Below are 15,260 nucleotides of genomic sequence, written 5' to 3' on the forward strand. Positions count from 1 at the left end.
TAAAGGGCTAGTATACAAAATCTGTAAAGAACTTACTAAACTCCACACCCGAAAAACAAATAATCCAGTGAAGAAATCTGCAGAAGACATGAATAGACACTTTTCCAAAGAAGACATGAAAAAATGCTCAACGTCACTCATCATCAGAGAAATACAAATCAAAACTACACTGAGATATCACCTCACACTGGTCGGAATGGCTAAAATTAACTCAGGAAGCAACAGATGCTGGAGAGGATGTGGAGAAATGGGAACCCTCTTGCAGTGTTGGTGGGAATGCAAACTGGTGCAGCCACTCTGGAAAACAGTGTGGAGGTTCCTTAAAAACAAAACAAAACAAAACAAAACAAAACAAAACCCCAAAAACAGAACTACCCTACGATCCAGCAATAGTCCTCCTAGGAATTTATCCAAGGGATACAGGAGTGCTGATTTATCATAAGGGCACATGTATCTCAATGTTTATAGCAGCACTTTCAACAGTAGCCAAATTATGGAAAGAGCCTAAATGTCCATCAACTTATGAATGGATAAAGATGTGGTTTAAATATACAATGGAATACTACTTGGCAATGAGAAAGAATGAAATCCTGCCATTTGCAGCAACATGGGTGGAACTGGAGGGTATTATGCTAAGTGAAATAAGTCAGTCAGAGAAAGACAGATATCATATGTTTTCACTCATATGTAGAACTTGAAAAACTTAACAGAAGACCATGGGGGAAGGGAAGGAGAAAAAAATAGATACAGAGAGGGAGGGAGGCAAACCATAAGAGACTCTTAAAATCTTTTTTTTCAGTATATGAAATTTATTGTCAAATTGGTTTCCATACAACACCCAGTGCTCATCCCAAAAGGTGCCCTCCTCAATACCCATCACTCACCCTCCCCTCCCTCCCACCCCCCATCAACCCTCAGTTTGTTCTCAGTTTTTAAGAGTCTCTTATGCTTTGGCTCTCTCCCACTCTAACCTCTTTTTTTTTTTTTTCCTTCCCCTCCCCCATGGGTTTCTGTTAAGTTTCTCAGGATCCACATAAGAGTGAAAACATATGGTATCTGTCTTTCTCTGTATGGCTTATTTCACTTAGCATCACACTCTCCAGTTTGATTCACGTTGCTACAAAGGGCCATATTTTGTTCTTTCTCATTGCCCTGTAGTACTCCATTGTGTATATAAACCACAATTTCTTTATCCATTCATCAGTTGATGGACATTTATGCTCTTTCCATAATTTGGCTATTGTTGAGAGTGCTGCTATAAACATTGGGGTACAAGTGCCCCTATGCATCAGTACTCCTGTATCCCTTGGGTAAATTCCTAGCAGTGCTATTGCTGGGTCATAGGGTAGGTCTATTTTTAATTTTCTGAGGAACCTCCACACTGCTTTCCAGAGTGGCTGCACCAATTTGCATTCCCACCAACAGTGCAAGAGGGTTCCCGTTTCTCCACAAACCTCTCCAGCATCTATAGTCTCCTGATTTGTTCATTTTGGCCACTCTGACTGGCATGAGGTGATATCTGAGTGTGGTTTTGATTTGTATTTCCCTGATAAGGAGCGACGCTGAACATCTTTTCATGTGCCTGTTGGCCATCTGGATGTCTTCTTTAGAGAAGTGTCTGTTCATGTTTTCTGCCCATTTCTTCATTGGGTTATTTGTTTTTCGGGTGTGGAGTTTGGTGAGCTCTTTATAGATTTTGGATACTAGCCCTTTGTCCAATATGTGTTAAAATCTTAAAAACAGAGAACAAACTGAGGGTTGATGGGGGGGGTGTGGGGGAGAGGGGGAAATGGGTGATGGGCATTGAGGAGGCACTTGTTGGGATGAGCACTGGGTGTTGTATGTAAGCGACAAACCACGGGAATCTACCCCCAAAACCAAGAGCACACTGTACACACTGTATGTTAGTCAATTTGACAACAAATTATACTTAAAAAAAAAAAAACTAGAAACAGGTAAAATTAATTTTAATAATATATTTTATTTAACTCAATATATCTGAAATATCATCTCAACATGTCATCAATATAAAGTTATTAATAAGACATTTACATTCTATCTTTACTACAAAGTCTTTCAGATCTGGAGTGTTTTTAATACAGTATATCTTAATTTTTACTAGCAACATTTCAAATGCTCAGCAGTTATTTAGTGGCTTTCATTTTGGAAATGAAACTCTAGACTGTAAAATATGGCAAAATGAAAGTAAAAGTTTTCAAGACTGAACTAGATTTTTCTTTAAACAAATTAAATCCAGGGTGTGAGTAATCACTTACTGGACCTGTCACTCCAGGGACTCTGAACCATGTCCTGCATGTTCCAAAATTTAAGTCTGACAAATCTGTCAGAAAATCCTTCATGCGTTATTTAATCCTCCTGTGCCCTTTAAGCTACATTCAGGATGGTTGATTCTTCTGCAGCTGCATGTAATAAGATAGGAAGTTAGGATAAGAGTCACTAAAGACAAAGTTGCTACCAATCAAGCCATACCTTGTCCTCTTGTTTCCAGAAACTGAAATTTATTTTTTTTAATTTAATTTTATTTTTTTTTAAATTTTTTTTTTCAACGTTTATTTATTTTTTGGGACAGAGAGAGACAGAGCATGAACGGGGGAGGGGCAGAGAGAGAGACACACACACAGAATCGGAAACAGGCTCCAGGCTCTGAGCCATCAGCCCAGAGCCTGACGTGGGGCTCGAACTCACGGACCGCAAGATCGTGACCTGGCTGAAGTCGGACGCTTAACCGACTGCGCCACCCAGGCGCCCCCAGAAACTGAAATTTAAATGCGCCTTCACTTTTTCCTTAATTTTCTCCTTGGAGAAGTTTATCTGCCTAGCTAGAGGAAGGGGGAAAATCCCTAACCTCAGCCTGTATCATTTTACCATTGGAATAGGAGATGGGCACTTACACAATTTTGACGAAGGAAAAATGAATAACTTTAGACAGACCCACTTCGCCTCAATTTGCTCATCTGCCCTGCCCAGTTCACAGGGTTGCCATGTGATCACATGGAATAATAGCACCAATGAGGTGTTGGCAAAGGAAGAGAGAGTGCCTGAGACGTAAGCTGCGTTGATGATGAATATAATGATCTGTCCCTTACTATAAATTTTTACTCTAAACAGCGTTCTTCAGACCTCAGAATCTTGCATGGGTTTGATTATGGTGAAATAAAGCAGGTAACTGCCAAAACTTTTGATCATTTGGGGCTAAGGAGATTTAACCCAAATAATACTGAGGTTTAAAAACAAGAAATATGAGTTTACAAGAACATGCACACTGTTCTTCATACAGCCTCAAAGCCTCCATGTATGGGAAACTGTAGAAGTTAAATGACTTTATTTTAATGCTCTAACCTCACAAAATCCAATGTTTGAGAAAAGGACTCGAATTAAAGTATTACAAGATTTCATTTAAAGTATATATGACAGAGTCCTTTTTGGAACAAGGAGAAGACACTTTAGTTCACTAAATCAATCAACTGACCTCTTTGGAAGAGTCCTGTAACATTGGCAGTGGATGAGTTAAAAAATGACATAAAATGGCCCAGTGTGGTTGGGCACCCTAGGGAATAATGTCCATCCTCATATGCCAGACCCTAGACAACCCAGGAGAGGCATTCTGAATCCCAATGTGAGCACAGGGGAGGATTCACCTGCACGTAGATTTTCTGTCAACTGATGACCTGTTGTTACTCATGTCATTCTGTTCCATTACGTGAAGCTGGCATTTGGTCTGAGAACTTCACAGAGGTTCTGTGGCTCCTTCATAATGCTATTCAAGAACTGCTACCAAGATGCCTCACTGGCATTGTGCCCTTCTCTTTTGTATGCCTCCTTCTCTTTTATCCAGCACCCTGACTTCCCAACCCTCTCCCCAAGAGTCTCCTCATTTCTTCTATTGCTGTGTTTCCCAGTAACACCACACTTTGGGTTTCATACCTCGACTTTGGCCAGATCCTTCCCTGGTTTGGGACCTCACCCATGTTGACACCTGGTTCCTTCCAGACTCCGCTTTCCCTACTTAAAATTTGGTTTAGTTGCTACATCTTTGGGTAATAGGCATCTCACCCTGCATCACTGCCCAGTTGGGTACTCTTTTAGGCAGCCATTAACTTTGCTGGCAGTCATTTGTTCCTTGTATTAGACAATTGTTTACTCTCTTTTCCCCTTCCTATTCTCTCTTCTCTCCCTCCATTTAAATGACAGTGAGCTATACTAAAAAGTCTATGGAATTTGGAGTTAACAAAAACTCCAGATTGGATTCCCAGTGTAGGATTCCAAGGTGCCACCTTGCTATGCAACCTTGGCAATACTTATATCTAAGCTTGGCTCTTCATCTACAAATTTGGGATGATAACAATCAGTACGTAATTATCTTATGATGATAAAAAGACGTGTGAAGGCCAGTGTGCAAGAACCGACATAAACTGACACATGGGCATGGCATGTTTGAAGGACAATGATTTGAATTCTAAAATCAACTGACTTCTTGTTGGCCTGGCTCTTTCTGCATGAATTGGATTTTTTTTTTTTTTTAACACAGATATATATCTTGTAACTCCTGCTATATTACACTACATCTTTGACATGGAAAGCTTTATCTTTTGTATTCCTTTCAGTAGTGCCTTGGCCATAACAATTAGGTATTTCTTGGCTTGGGTGAAACAGAGAGCTCCTGCTCAAATCATGGTACATAAACTACCCAAAAGAGGGGCTTCAAATATTGGTAACCCTTGTAGATTTTTGACCGGGAAATCATATCACGAAAGAAAGTTGTAGGAAAGCGTGATACCCAGTGTAACAGAACTGCTTGGAAGCAGGGAGGCTAGTGGTCAGAACATTTGACAGATGTGAGACTCTATGTCCTGTTGTCTGTGAGGTGTTGAACAAATTGGCTAGCTTTGAAGCTTTAGTTTCCTTGTAAGTACACTAAGGATAATGATAATATTTTCCCCACAGCATTGATAGGAGAATGTATTCGAGAATCCATGACACTGGATTATCACATGTCTGACATGTAGGAACTACTCAGCACACATTAACTATGATGATTTTGATGTTTCCTTTAAACATCTTCCAAAGCCATTCTCAGCCAGAGTGATCCTATTTAAAATGCTGATCAGGTCATGTCATTCTGCTGCTCAGAGCCCTCCAATAGCCCCTTCCATTCAGTGTGAAAGTCATGATCCTTGCAGAGACCTACCCAAATGCACTATTTCCTTTCTCAGCTCTATTTCCCAACCCTCACCCCTCAGCATGTAAAGCCTCTTTCAAAACATTTAATTTACTTATTTGGTATGTTTATTGTCTATTATTTGTCTCTCCTTACTAGACTCCATGAGACAGCTCATGGGACAGGAAGCTCCATGAGACAGGTCTATTCTGTTCACTGCTATACCGATGCTCTAGAACAGTGCCTGGCCAGTGGAGGTGCCATTTGTTAAAGCAAGCAAGCAGGAAGGAAAGGAAAGGAAAGGAAAGGAAAGGAAAGGAAAGGAAAAGAAAGGAAAGGAGGACAGAAAGAAGAAAAGAAAAGAAAAGAAAAGAAAAGAAAAGAAAAGAAAGGAAAAGAAAAAAGAAAAGAGGGAATGAATTTCCCACAGTCAAGATAGTCTCTTCTAAGTTCCTATATTACTTTGATGGCTATTCTCTTATGCTAGTTCTTACAGTCTAAATTATGCTCTATACTATTTTGGGATTTGCCTTGGTTCCTTAACCAGAGTATAAGCTTCCTGATTGGGAATGGGGTCTTTTACCATTTTGCATTACCCCCAAAGCCTGGCACACAGTCATTAGTGCTCTTACCTGGGGAGAATACCTCTGAAATTCTGGACAATGTTCTCTGTCTTCCCCCCACTCCTCTCTCCCTTTTCTTTACTAATATCAAACTTTACTGCTAAAAATTAATTTGGTAAAGATTTGGCCTTTAAATTTCAAAAGCAAAATGAATCTAATAAATACCACTTAGTAAAATCCCTTAATAAGGGTCAGCTTTACTTTCTGAGCATAATCCTCACAGTTTCTTCTCAGGAGAAATAAAGCCCATGTTCCCACCCCCTCTGTAATGACGTGGTCAATATCAGCGTGACGTGGATGTGGTGGCAGAAGGCGCAGGGGACTCTGTCTCCACCTGCTTTCGCTTCCCTCGTGTGGCCACATCGTACAGTAATGGCAATCTGCTGCTTCACCTCCTTCCTCTGGGCCTCCTTGATGCCACCTCCTATCGTAAAACACTGTGGCTTGAGGGCAAAATCAAAGGAAGTAGAAAAGAGCCATTTAAGAAAAGAAGCAGACAAAAATACAATTCTCCCTCCCTCTCTTTTATTACACGGGGAATTACAAAAATGTGCTTAACTGGCCATTTCTCGTTTTTGAGTGCTAAACTTCATCAGCTTTTAGCCCAACTCGTGATCCCTGTAACTGATGTCTATTAAAATTCGGGCTTGTGTAAATCTAAGGAAGAAATTCCTGAGCTTGAGATCCCCACGCAGATAGCATGAATAAGCCCTCAGTCAGCGCCTGGGGCCTTGAATAAAGGAGAGAAGCCCCGCCCCCAGACTCTGCCTTAGGCGCAACGGGAAGCCCTGGGGGCCTCCGGGAAGGCGCCTGAGCCCATGACAGTTATTAAGCTGCTGCACGTCTTTATTTCTCCACCTGAAGCCCTGCGACTTTTACTTGATGTTTCTTTTTGAAACCCTTGGGTTCCCTCAGGACCCCAAATGGCACAGGGAGGTCTGCGTGTTTCTCATGGCCCCTCAAGGGTATGCTGCCCTCTGTGACAGGCTCAGGGACCCACATTTGGAGCAACATCTATTTCCCAGGCTGCTGGGCAGACAGACTGGCCAGAGGACTGCAGGCTTCAAAGGCCCGGATGAGCCCCTGTGGCAGGTCAGCCCCTGGAAATGCCTCTGATGTGCACAGACACCTGGACAAACACAAAGGATGCAGGGGGGCTCTTTAGCCCTGCTACACATTTCCCGCAGCAAAACTTGTTAGAACTACCTTCTCATGGCTCACAACATAAAGAGGCTTTTGTGTTGCTGGGGGCTGGGGAAGACGGTGCGTGTTGGATTAGAAGCTTCTTGGAGTGAGGTCTTTCATCTTTCGACATTGAGCCGGCCAGTGCATCTGGCCCTTGCTGTGTCCAGTGGGGGTTGGCACCTCAGTGGTCCCCGTGCCCAGTCACCGCTAAGTCTGCCTGTGGTGGGAGATTCTCAGCCAAATAGTCATTGACTGATCTTCCACACAGTGTGTATGTATAGCTTTTCAGGACTGGGCTCAGCGCCTGATCCCGTAGGGACACAACAAATATTTGTTGAACGAACAAATGAGATACTGAATGAAACCCTGGAACAAAGCTATATTTTTAGGAGCTGAACCATTTGTCTTAGTTTGGATTACTAACCCCTGCCCCCTGACCTCCCAAGAAGCAGACTCTGAAACATGGGTGTAAGTGGGAATAGTTCATCTGGGAAGTGATTCCGGAAACACCAATAAGAGAATAAGGAAGTGGGGCAGGTGAAGGAAAGCAGCCGACAGGGGGTGTCTCGTTTAGCAAATTACCTCTGTGGGCAACGGGGTATAATCCTGCTGGGGAGTGCAGGGAGCCAGGGAGGGACACCTGCCTCCGAGGGACCTCACCCAGACAGTGAAGGAGCCCAGGTGTGTAGGTATTATCCATCAGCTTTATCAGGTATTGACGAAGCACGGCTCTCAGGAGCATCGTTAATTAATTCCAGCCTGCAATGTGCGCGGGGAAAGGGCTGTGGGGGCCACAGAAAACCTTCTAGTGAAGGTGTGCACTACATTTGTAAGTCAGATTGGCCAGTGCACAGATGGTAGGGGGCATTTGCAGTGTCTACGATACCCTTCCACCCTATTCCAGTTTCCTTTCCCTTTATTTCCTCTGTACAAGTAGCTGTCAGGGGACCCTGAGGGTCACTGGCTCCTGCAGCCCTAAAGACAATAGTAAGTTCCAGAGACTACAGCTACCAGAACAAGTCACCTCCACGGTCTCATTACGATCAGTGGGGTGGCTAATATGCACGTGCGTTTCAGCAAAGCACAGGCTAATCTTCCTGCAGTGAGTTTGGTTTGTGATGCTCTTGTGCTCATTTCCAAATCTCAATATCTGTGTCTTAGTACTCATAGGATTGAAGAAACAATGCTTGTTTTTAAAATTTAAGGGGTTGGGGAGTTCAAAAAACAGCAGTGTTATAATCCAGAGGGATTAAACATATTTAATAGCATTACATCATTTCTCCCCAAACCTGACATATTGGACCCATGGGAAACCTTAACTATTACTTAAATGAGCTTATTTTATTGACAATGAGACCAATGAGCAGAGAGGTGAAATGATATGTCTAAGGTCACATGGCTGATTATAGGCAGGACAAGGTGACGGCCTCCTAGCCCCTGTCCCTATCCCCTTGCCACACTCCTGTTCACACTAACCATCCCCAGGGTGTTACTCTTCACAAAATCTCTGAAAAGTAGTTGTCATAGTGTAGTCAAATTCTATACACTACAAACTTTACTCCCCAAAAGTAATTTCTTTGATTTTTTAAAAAAATAACTGATCTCATCTTGGTCCTGGGACTTCATTCCCACTCAGTAGCAGGAAATTAAACACACATGCACAGACACGAACTGAAGTTTCAATGTAGAATAACTGAGCTGCCTAGGGATTGACTCACGAGGCCAATAGTTTTACTTTGTCAACAGTGCAAGATGAATTACAATTCTCATGTTCATGAGGAGACTCCTTCACTGGCCTCTGGTACAGCAGGGCAGCCCTGGGCATCTAAATGTTGGAAGCATTTAATCGGAGTGTCTTCCATCCCCATGGATGTTCCAGGTATCTCTTCTGGTTATAACATTGGAGATGTCTTTAGGAGACAATTATAGCTTTTGAGACAGTATCATGTTAAATGGTCATCACCCTGTGACACATCTAAAAAAATAAGTTGATCAGTTTGGGCCAAGTAGAGAGCTGGCTGTGCAAGAAATAGGAGCCAGGGGAAGAGCCAAGGTGTTGGGGGAGGCGGGGAAGAGAGAGCAAAAGGAGGTGTGGAGAGGATGCTCAAAGCATGAGAGACTTCCAAGAAGGGCAGGCATGGCCAGGGCTGAGCAGCAACCCAGTGTGAGGGCCCTGGGAGCTTGGGGAGAGGAGTTTCAAATAGGATGGTGTCTAAAGGCACGTAGCAGAACCACCTGCTATGCTGTGATAACTGTTGTGTGTGGGGGGGTGATGCTTGGACGGGCAAAGTGAATATTGAGGCTGGTGCTGACCATCTTCAGAGCCAAGGGATGGCTTTCTAATCCTGTCTGCACTCGCATGGGAGCCAGAACCCCATCTCCCGACCCCTGTCCAAAGCTCATAGTGCCAGGCACAGACGGCATTGCCCATCAGTGCCCTAGGGCCAAGGGGTAAGTTTCAGGGCCTGTGCAATCCTCTCTGAGCTGTGATTTCCTTTGATTCTGTTGTTCTTGTTCTATCCGAGTGGGACTTCTGTTCCCATTCTGAAGGCCACTGTTAAGTCCTATTCACGCTCAATGGCTCATTTAGTTCAGTGGGGGTTTGGGTTTTTAGAAGGTTTCCTCTTTTAAATTCTCTTTTTTTCTTTTCCCCTTTTTTTAAAAGGGGTCATAAAGAGCTTTAAGATGCCATGCATGAAAAGCTCTGGATAAATGCAGCTTGTACTGGATTGTAAAATACTGTATTGTTCCAAGCTTAATTCCTTGTGTGAGACTGGAATCGGTAATTTCCTCGTCCTAAGAGCAGCAGGCTGCAGACTGTGGGGATGGGCGCCCCTGGGGGCCGCGAGGGAGAACCACAAATCTCCCAGAGAAATTCTCCTTTTGGTCCAGACTTGCTTTTCCTGACTTTTGCATTAAGGTAATTGAACATTTTTATGAAAGAAAAACAAAAACAAAAACAAAACACAGCTCTGCTCTCTGAAGTGGCACTTTAGGGGCTGGATCGGCTGCTATCTAGGGTCACACCAAGTTCTAAACCACAGAAACGACCTCCTCCCAACCTTCCTCCTCTGCAAACTCTCCCTGTCTGGTTTATGATCATGTTTGCACGTGTGGGGAGTCCCGCATCTCTGAGTTATGAAGACTATTGGCCCTGGCCTTGACGTCCAGGTTAAGAGGCTGCCCAGTTGCAGATGAGCAGGGCTAACTTCCCCCACATCTGCCATGCTTACCCCTGCCTCCTTGTCACCTCCTCACTTGGTCCTTGCCTGGAGTCCTCTTCCCAGCTTCCTCTCTGCCTAGATTGTGCCTCTGTGCTTTCAAGCTACCCTCCTCCATAAAACTCTTCTTCCGACTCTACTGGGCTCCCTCTTCTCTGATCTCTGTTGTAATCATAATGATTGCACATTTTAATCCCTTTTGGGCTTCCATTTGGTGCCAAGGTTAGATGGTCAGCTGCCTGAAGGTCATGCCTTTCCCACAGTTTGTATCTGTCATATGTGCTATGGTATGTGTCCAGTGTGAAGCAAGAACTTATTGAATTCCCACTGTTTTTTTCTTTTTTATTAATTGGTTTGTTGGTTGATTGATTGATTGATTGTGGCTCAGACACCTCCTAATCAGATGTTAAGTGTTTTGCTCAGTCGACCCCAGGTGTCAGCAAAGGTCTCTGTCGGGCTTTCGTATCCACACAGACTGACTCACCCCCACTTCTTCTCAGGAGCAAGACTCAGCCTCTGCTCCAGTTTCCAGAAAAAAAAAAAAAAATCCACTCATGTCAAATGTCCTGTGAGTCTTGGTAGACTTTCACTAAGCATTTGGGGATGGTAGGAGGGCTATTTTGGCAGACTTCTGCATTTCACCATCTCCTTGTGTCCATGATACAGAATGACCACAGAGTCCTTGTGCATGAGTCTGTGCACCAACAGCTGCTATAGAGCTAAAATGTCTACTGGTGACTCCACTATGGAAGATGTCTAGAAGGACAAGAAAAAAACTAAAATTTACTGGGAAGATGAAAAGAGACATCATGGATAACGTCTAAGTTTATTGATTCATTTTTTGAGGGAGAGAAAGAGAGAGAGTAAGAAGGGGAGGGGCAGAGAGAGAGGGAGACAGAGAATGCCAAGCAGGCTCCACACTGTCAGCACGGAGCCCAATGCAGGGTTTGAACTCATGAACCGTGGGATCATGACCTAAGCTGAAACTCAGAGTCGCGTCGGACACTTAAGCAACTGAGCCACCCAGGTGCTCTGAGACAGCATGGATAACTTCTTTTTTTTTTAATTTTTATTTATTTTTGAGAGAGAGAGACAGAACGAGGGCAAGGGAGGGGCAGAGAGAGAGAGAGAGGGAGACACAGAATCTGAAGCAGGCTCCAGGCTCTGAGCTGTCAGCACAGACCTTGATGTGGGGCTTGAACTCACAAGCAGTGAGATCATGACCTGAGCAGAATTTGGATGCTCAGCTGACTGAGCCACCCAGGTGTCCCTGCATGGATAACTTCTAATCAGCATACAGGGGATTTTAGCATCTCTACCTCCCATTAGAAGCAGCAAGAATTTCTTCCCCTGGCCCTTGCATAGCTGCTTATAGAACATCACTTGCGACTTGGGGGTGTCTCATTTAGGGTCACACTTTCCACCTCAAGTGATATATTAACGTGTTTCTTCTAAACAAATCCCATGCTTTCTCCAAGAATAATCCCAGGAATTCTCTTTACCCTCCTTATTCTCACAGTATCCATACTCAGAACGGTTGAGTTTGTCATTTCTGGATCCAATTATTAAAAGCGTCCATTGGAGAAAGCAGCCACTAGCTCCGGGTCAAAGAGGGTTCAGATCTCTCCTGCCCCCAGCTTTAGCACCATGGGATACCAAGAGTGAGGTCTGGGCCCTCTGGAGGTCTGGGCATGAAAAAGTAAACAGACACAGAGCTCCCGCCGGCCTCCCCATCAGGAGCTGTTCACGTGGGGTGTCGCTGGCCAGGGGCTGCTGCTCTGTCCCAGCTTCCGGCAGCTTGATTCAACTCCTTTCCAGGCCTTCTTCCTGCCTCATGGAAATAGCAGCTTTATAGTCATGTAATTTTGGCACAGCAGAGATTTCATGTTAAGAAAAAATAGAATTGGTGCTGGGTCATTGCTATTGAAACTACCACACCGGTTTACACTTGCTCTGAAAAAGCCCTCCTCTCAACTCCCGCTCCCAGGCTCCCCTCTCTTGTGTAGCCTTTTGTGCGGCTCCTTTGGTTTTTCTGCTCTTCAGATGTGCACACAGTTTAAATAACATTCCTTCCTGAATTTGTCCCTTCATTTCCCCAGCTTCTGTGCTTGGGGGCTCTCCAGCTCCCATCCTTTTTCTTTCTTGCTAATGTTCCCTTCTCCATCCTTTGTTGACAGGCCAATTTATTCAGCACTAGCCTCCCCCTTCCTCTCCTCACTGTTTTCCATTCCTCGCACTTCTCTTGACAAACACTCCCCAAATAGTGTGTGTGTGTGTGTGTGTGTGTGTGCACGCGTGCCTGGGATCTAGGAAAATAAAATCTATTTTGTCCCCATATCCCTGAAGAGGTGGGGGGAAGTATCTCTTCCTCCCCTACAAATTCTACTAAATCTCCAGTGTGGCCAGCCTGGAGACAGGCTCAATCCTACGCATAGGTTAAGGGCCGTGTGACTTGCACGGTGCCAGGAAGGCCACTGCAGCAGCCACTTCCGGTTGCCTGCCCACCGGCCATTTCTCCCTTTCTCCTTAATAACAGTACCTGGACTTTGTTTGGCATGTGCCTCCTGCTCAGCCATGTGCTCCAGTGGAGGTTGGGCTCTAGTCTCATTTCCCAGCTGCGAATCACGATTGGTCTAACTGATCTTGAGAGTTCCGCTTGTCTGTGATTGGTGTAGGCATGGGCATGTGAAACAAATCTATCCAATGAGAATGAAGAAGCAAGCTGGGGCGGGGGCTTCTGGGAAAGATCATCCTCTATCTTTAAAAGATAACACAGAGAAATGAGAGTCCTGAATGCCGGTAAGTTGTCTGGAAGATGTGATGTTGAGGGCTGCTGCAGCAATCTTGAAAACATGAGCGGACAAGCCCCAGGGAGAAGCCATTCTGCTGAGAATAGCAGAAAAGAAATATGAAAAACAGTTGAGTCCTTGACACTCTTGTGCTGCTGAAGCTGTCTTCACTATGGACTTCTTGTTTTTGAGATAATAACCCCCCTCCCTTTTAAGCCATTTGTCTTTAGTATTTGCTGTTCCTGGCAGCTTAAAGTATTTTTAAAAACCTAGCTTTTCTGACCCCAAATGGTTCCTGTCTATGTATACCATCTCTTCCCTGCTTTGTTTGTGTGTGATACACAGATCATCATAGTAACAATAGCAAGTAATTTCATATGCTTTGTTCATGTGCCAGGCACTGTTCTGAATGTTTAAAATAAAGTAATTTGTTAAACCTTACAAGAGCCTATAAGACAAGCACTCTTATTATTCCCATTATACAGGTAAAGAAACTGAAGCATAGAAAGACTGAGAAAATTGCCAAAGATCCCACAGCTAGTAAGAGGCAGTGGTGGGGTTGAATCCGGACTAGAGGCTGGTACCAATAACTCCATCGGCTTCCAGGAGTTGAATGGACTGGCAGTTCTGGCCCCCGGTTCTCCTGGGAGGGGCACATCTAAGTGTCTCTTCTCCAAGGTGAGGAAGCCCATGATAGTTTTGTTAGAGCCAAGATTGGAGGCTGCCTCATCTCTCTACCCTTGAAGGTGGTGAGGCCAGTGCCGATAAGGTGTCTGGGAAATGTGATCCAGAGGCCACCATTATTATGCATACTTCAGTGCTGTCACCAGGATGAGCTGAACTGGACATTGGACAGCCTAAAGGCTAGCCCAGAGCCAGAGCTGGGCAGACTTCTCACTTTCCCCTGGGCCTCAAGCTCAGATTCTTTCAAGCCCCCTCTGTAACTTGGGGCACCCCTAGCTCTTTACCCCACTCAGTGGCCCCACTCTATAGGACATGGAGATTTGTTATTGAAGGGCCTGTAAAACCCTCCTGGTCCCATCTCCTCCCACCTTCTCTTTATCACTCAGGATCCAGTTAGGAGGCAGGAGTTAGACCAACTATTTTAGAAGAGATAATTTAATATAAATAATTGTTATCTAGGCTTGAAGAATGGAAAAGGCAAAAAGAGAACATGAAGATATCACAGAGCAGCAACTGCAGGAGGCAGCTACTGTCCTTCTGACTGTGGATCAAAGGAAGAGGTTGGAATTACTAAAACTTAGAAACTTAGAGGAGGGAAGGGGCGCCTGGGTGGCTGAATCAGATGAGCTTCCAACTCTTGATTTTGGCTTAGATCATGATCTCAGGGTCGCGGGTTTGAGCCCTATGTTGGATCAAGCCCTATGTTGGGCTCTGTGCTGAGTGCAGAGCCTGCTTAAGATGCTCTCTCTCTGCTCCCCCCCCCCCAGCTCACTTGCTCTCTCTCTTTCTCTCTTAAAAAAAAAAAAAAAAAGAAAGAAACCTAGAGGAGGGGGCGTTGCTCTGCAGCAAATGATGAAGCAGGGAAGTGTCTCTAGGGTGCTGAGACAGGACCTTGAGGCCCATTGAAACCAAAAAGCAAATAGGAATGAGTGAATCCGAATCCGTTCTGCCTCCTCCAGCATTGCAGTTGGCCTCCAGTGCTCTCTGTGGTGGAATCCAGCCCTGAGCCAGATGACAAAGCAGCACACAGAGTGTAGAAGGGAAGTTTGAGCCCGAAAGACAATAGCTAATTCTCTCTCTCTCTCTCTCTCTGTCCATAAGTGTGGTGAACAGCTCAAGGAAGTGCAAGGCAGACATGCATCAATGGGAATTCAATACAGTAAGGAATCTTTAATTTCACCTGCATCCCATTTGCATTGGATGTACAAGATATAAGTGAGGGGGCAGCCACGTGAAAAAGATAACACTCGAGAAAAGTCAGTGCAAGAGGCTTAAAAGCCACATAGTAGAAGACGCTGGTGGATGGTTTGGTGTAGGAAAATTTACTGTGTACTGATGAGGAGACATTTTCTAAATTTTAGGTAAAACAAAGGAAAGAATTAGATAATTAAGAGTTTTGATACCTTATTAATGTCACCGTGTTAATAGTGTCCTAAAGATCTCTTCTCTCTGAAAGAAAAAAAAAAAAAAAAGTTGTCCTCACCTCTTGGATCTCTGAGGAACCCCCAGCTCTGCTTATGGGGGGAGGATTGATGTGTTCCTGGCTTAATGAACACTTATTAAGGACTTCCTATGTGCC

General features: G+C 44.3%; 1 protein-coding gene across 1 annotated transcript in view; it reads right to left on the bottom strand.

The window, feature by feature from the left end:
* The window catches only part of LOC124510257 (40S ribosomal protein S6-like), an 80,377-nt gene extending 66,688 nt beyond the window's left edge, over nucleotides 1-13,689 (bottom strand). The window contains 3 exon segments of the mRNA XM_047077071.1: nucleotides 6,061-6,245; nucleotides 12,748-12,966; nucleotides 13,582-13,689. Coding sequence (XP_046933027.1) covers nucleotides 6,061-6,245; nucleotides 12,748-12,966; nucleotides 13,582-13,689 — 512 coding nt within the window.
* Nucleotides 13,690-15,260: the final 1,571 nt, after the last annotated feature.

The sequence above is a fragment of the Lynx rufus genome, unplaced genomic scaffold, assembly GCF_022079265.1.
Source record: "Lynx rufus isolate CCGP_SWC_20201006 ecotype Redwood Valley unplaced genomic scaffold, mLynRuf1.p SCAF_1, whole genome shotgun sequence".
Taxonomy (NCBI): domain Eukaryota; kingdom Metazoa; phylum Chordata; class Mammalia; order Carnivora; family Felidae; genus Lynx; species Lynx rufus.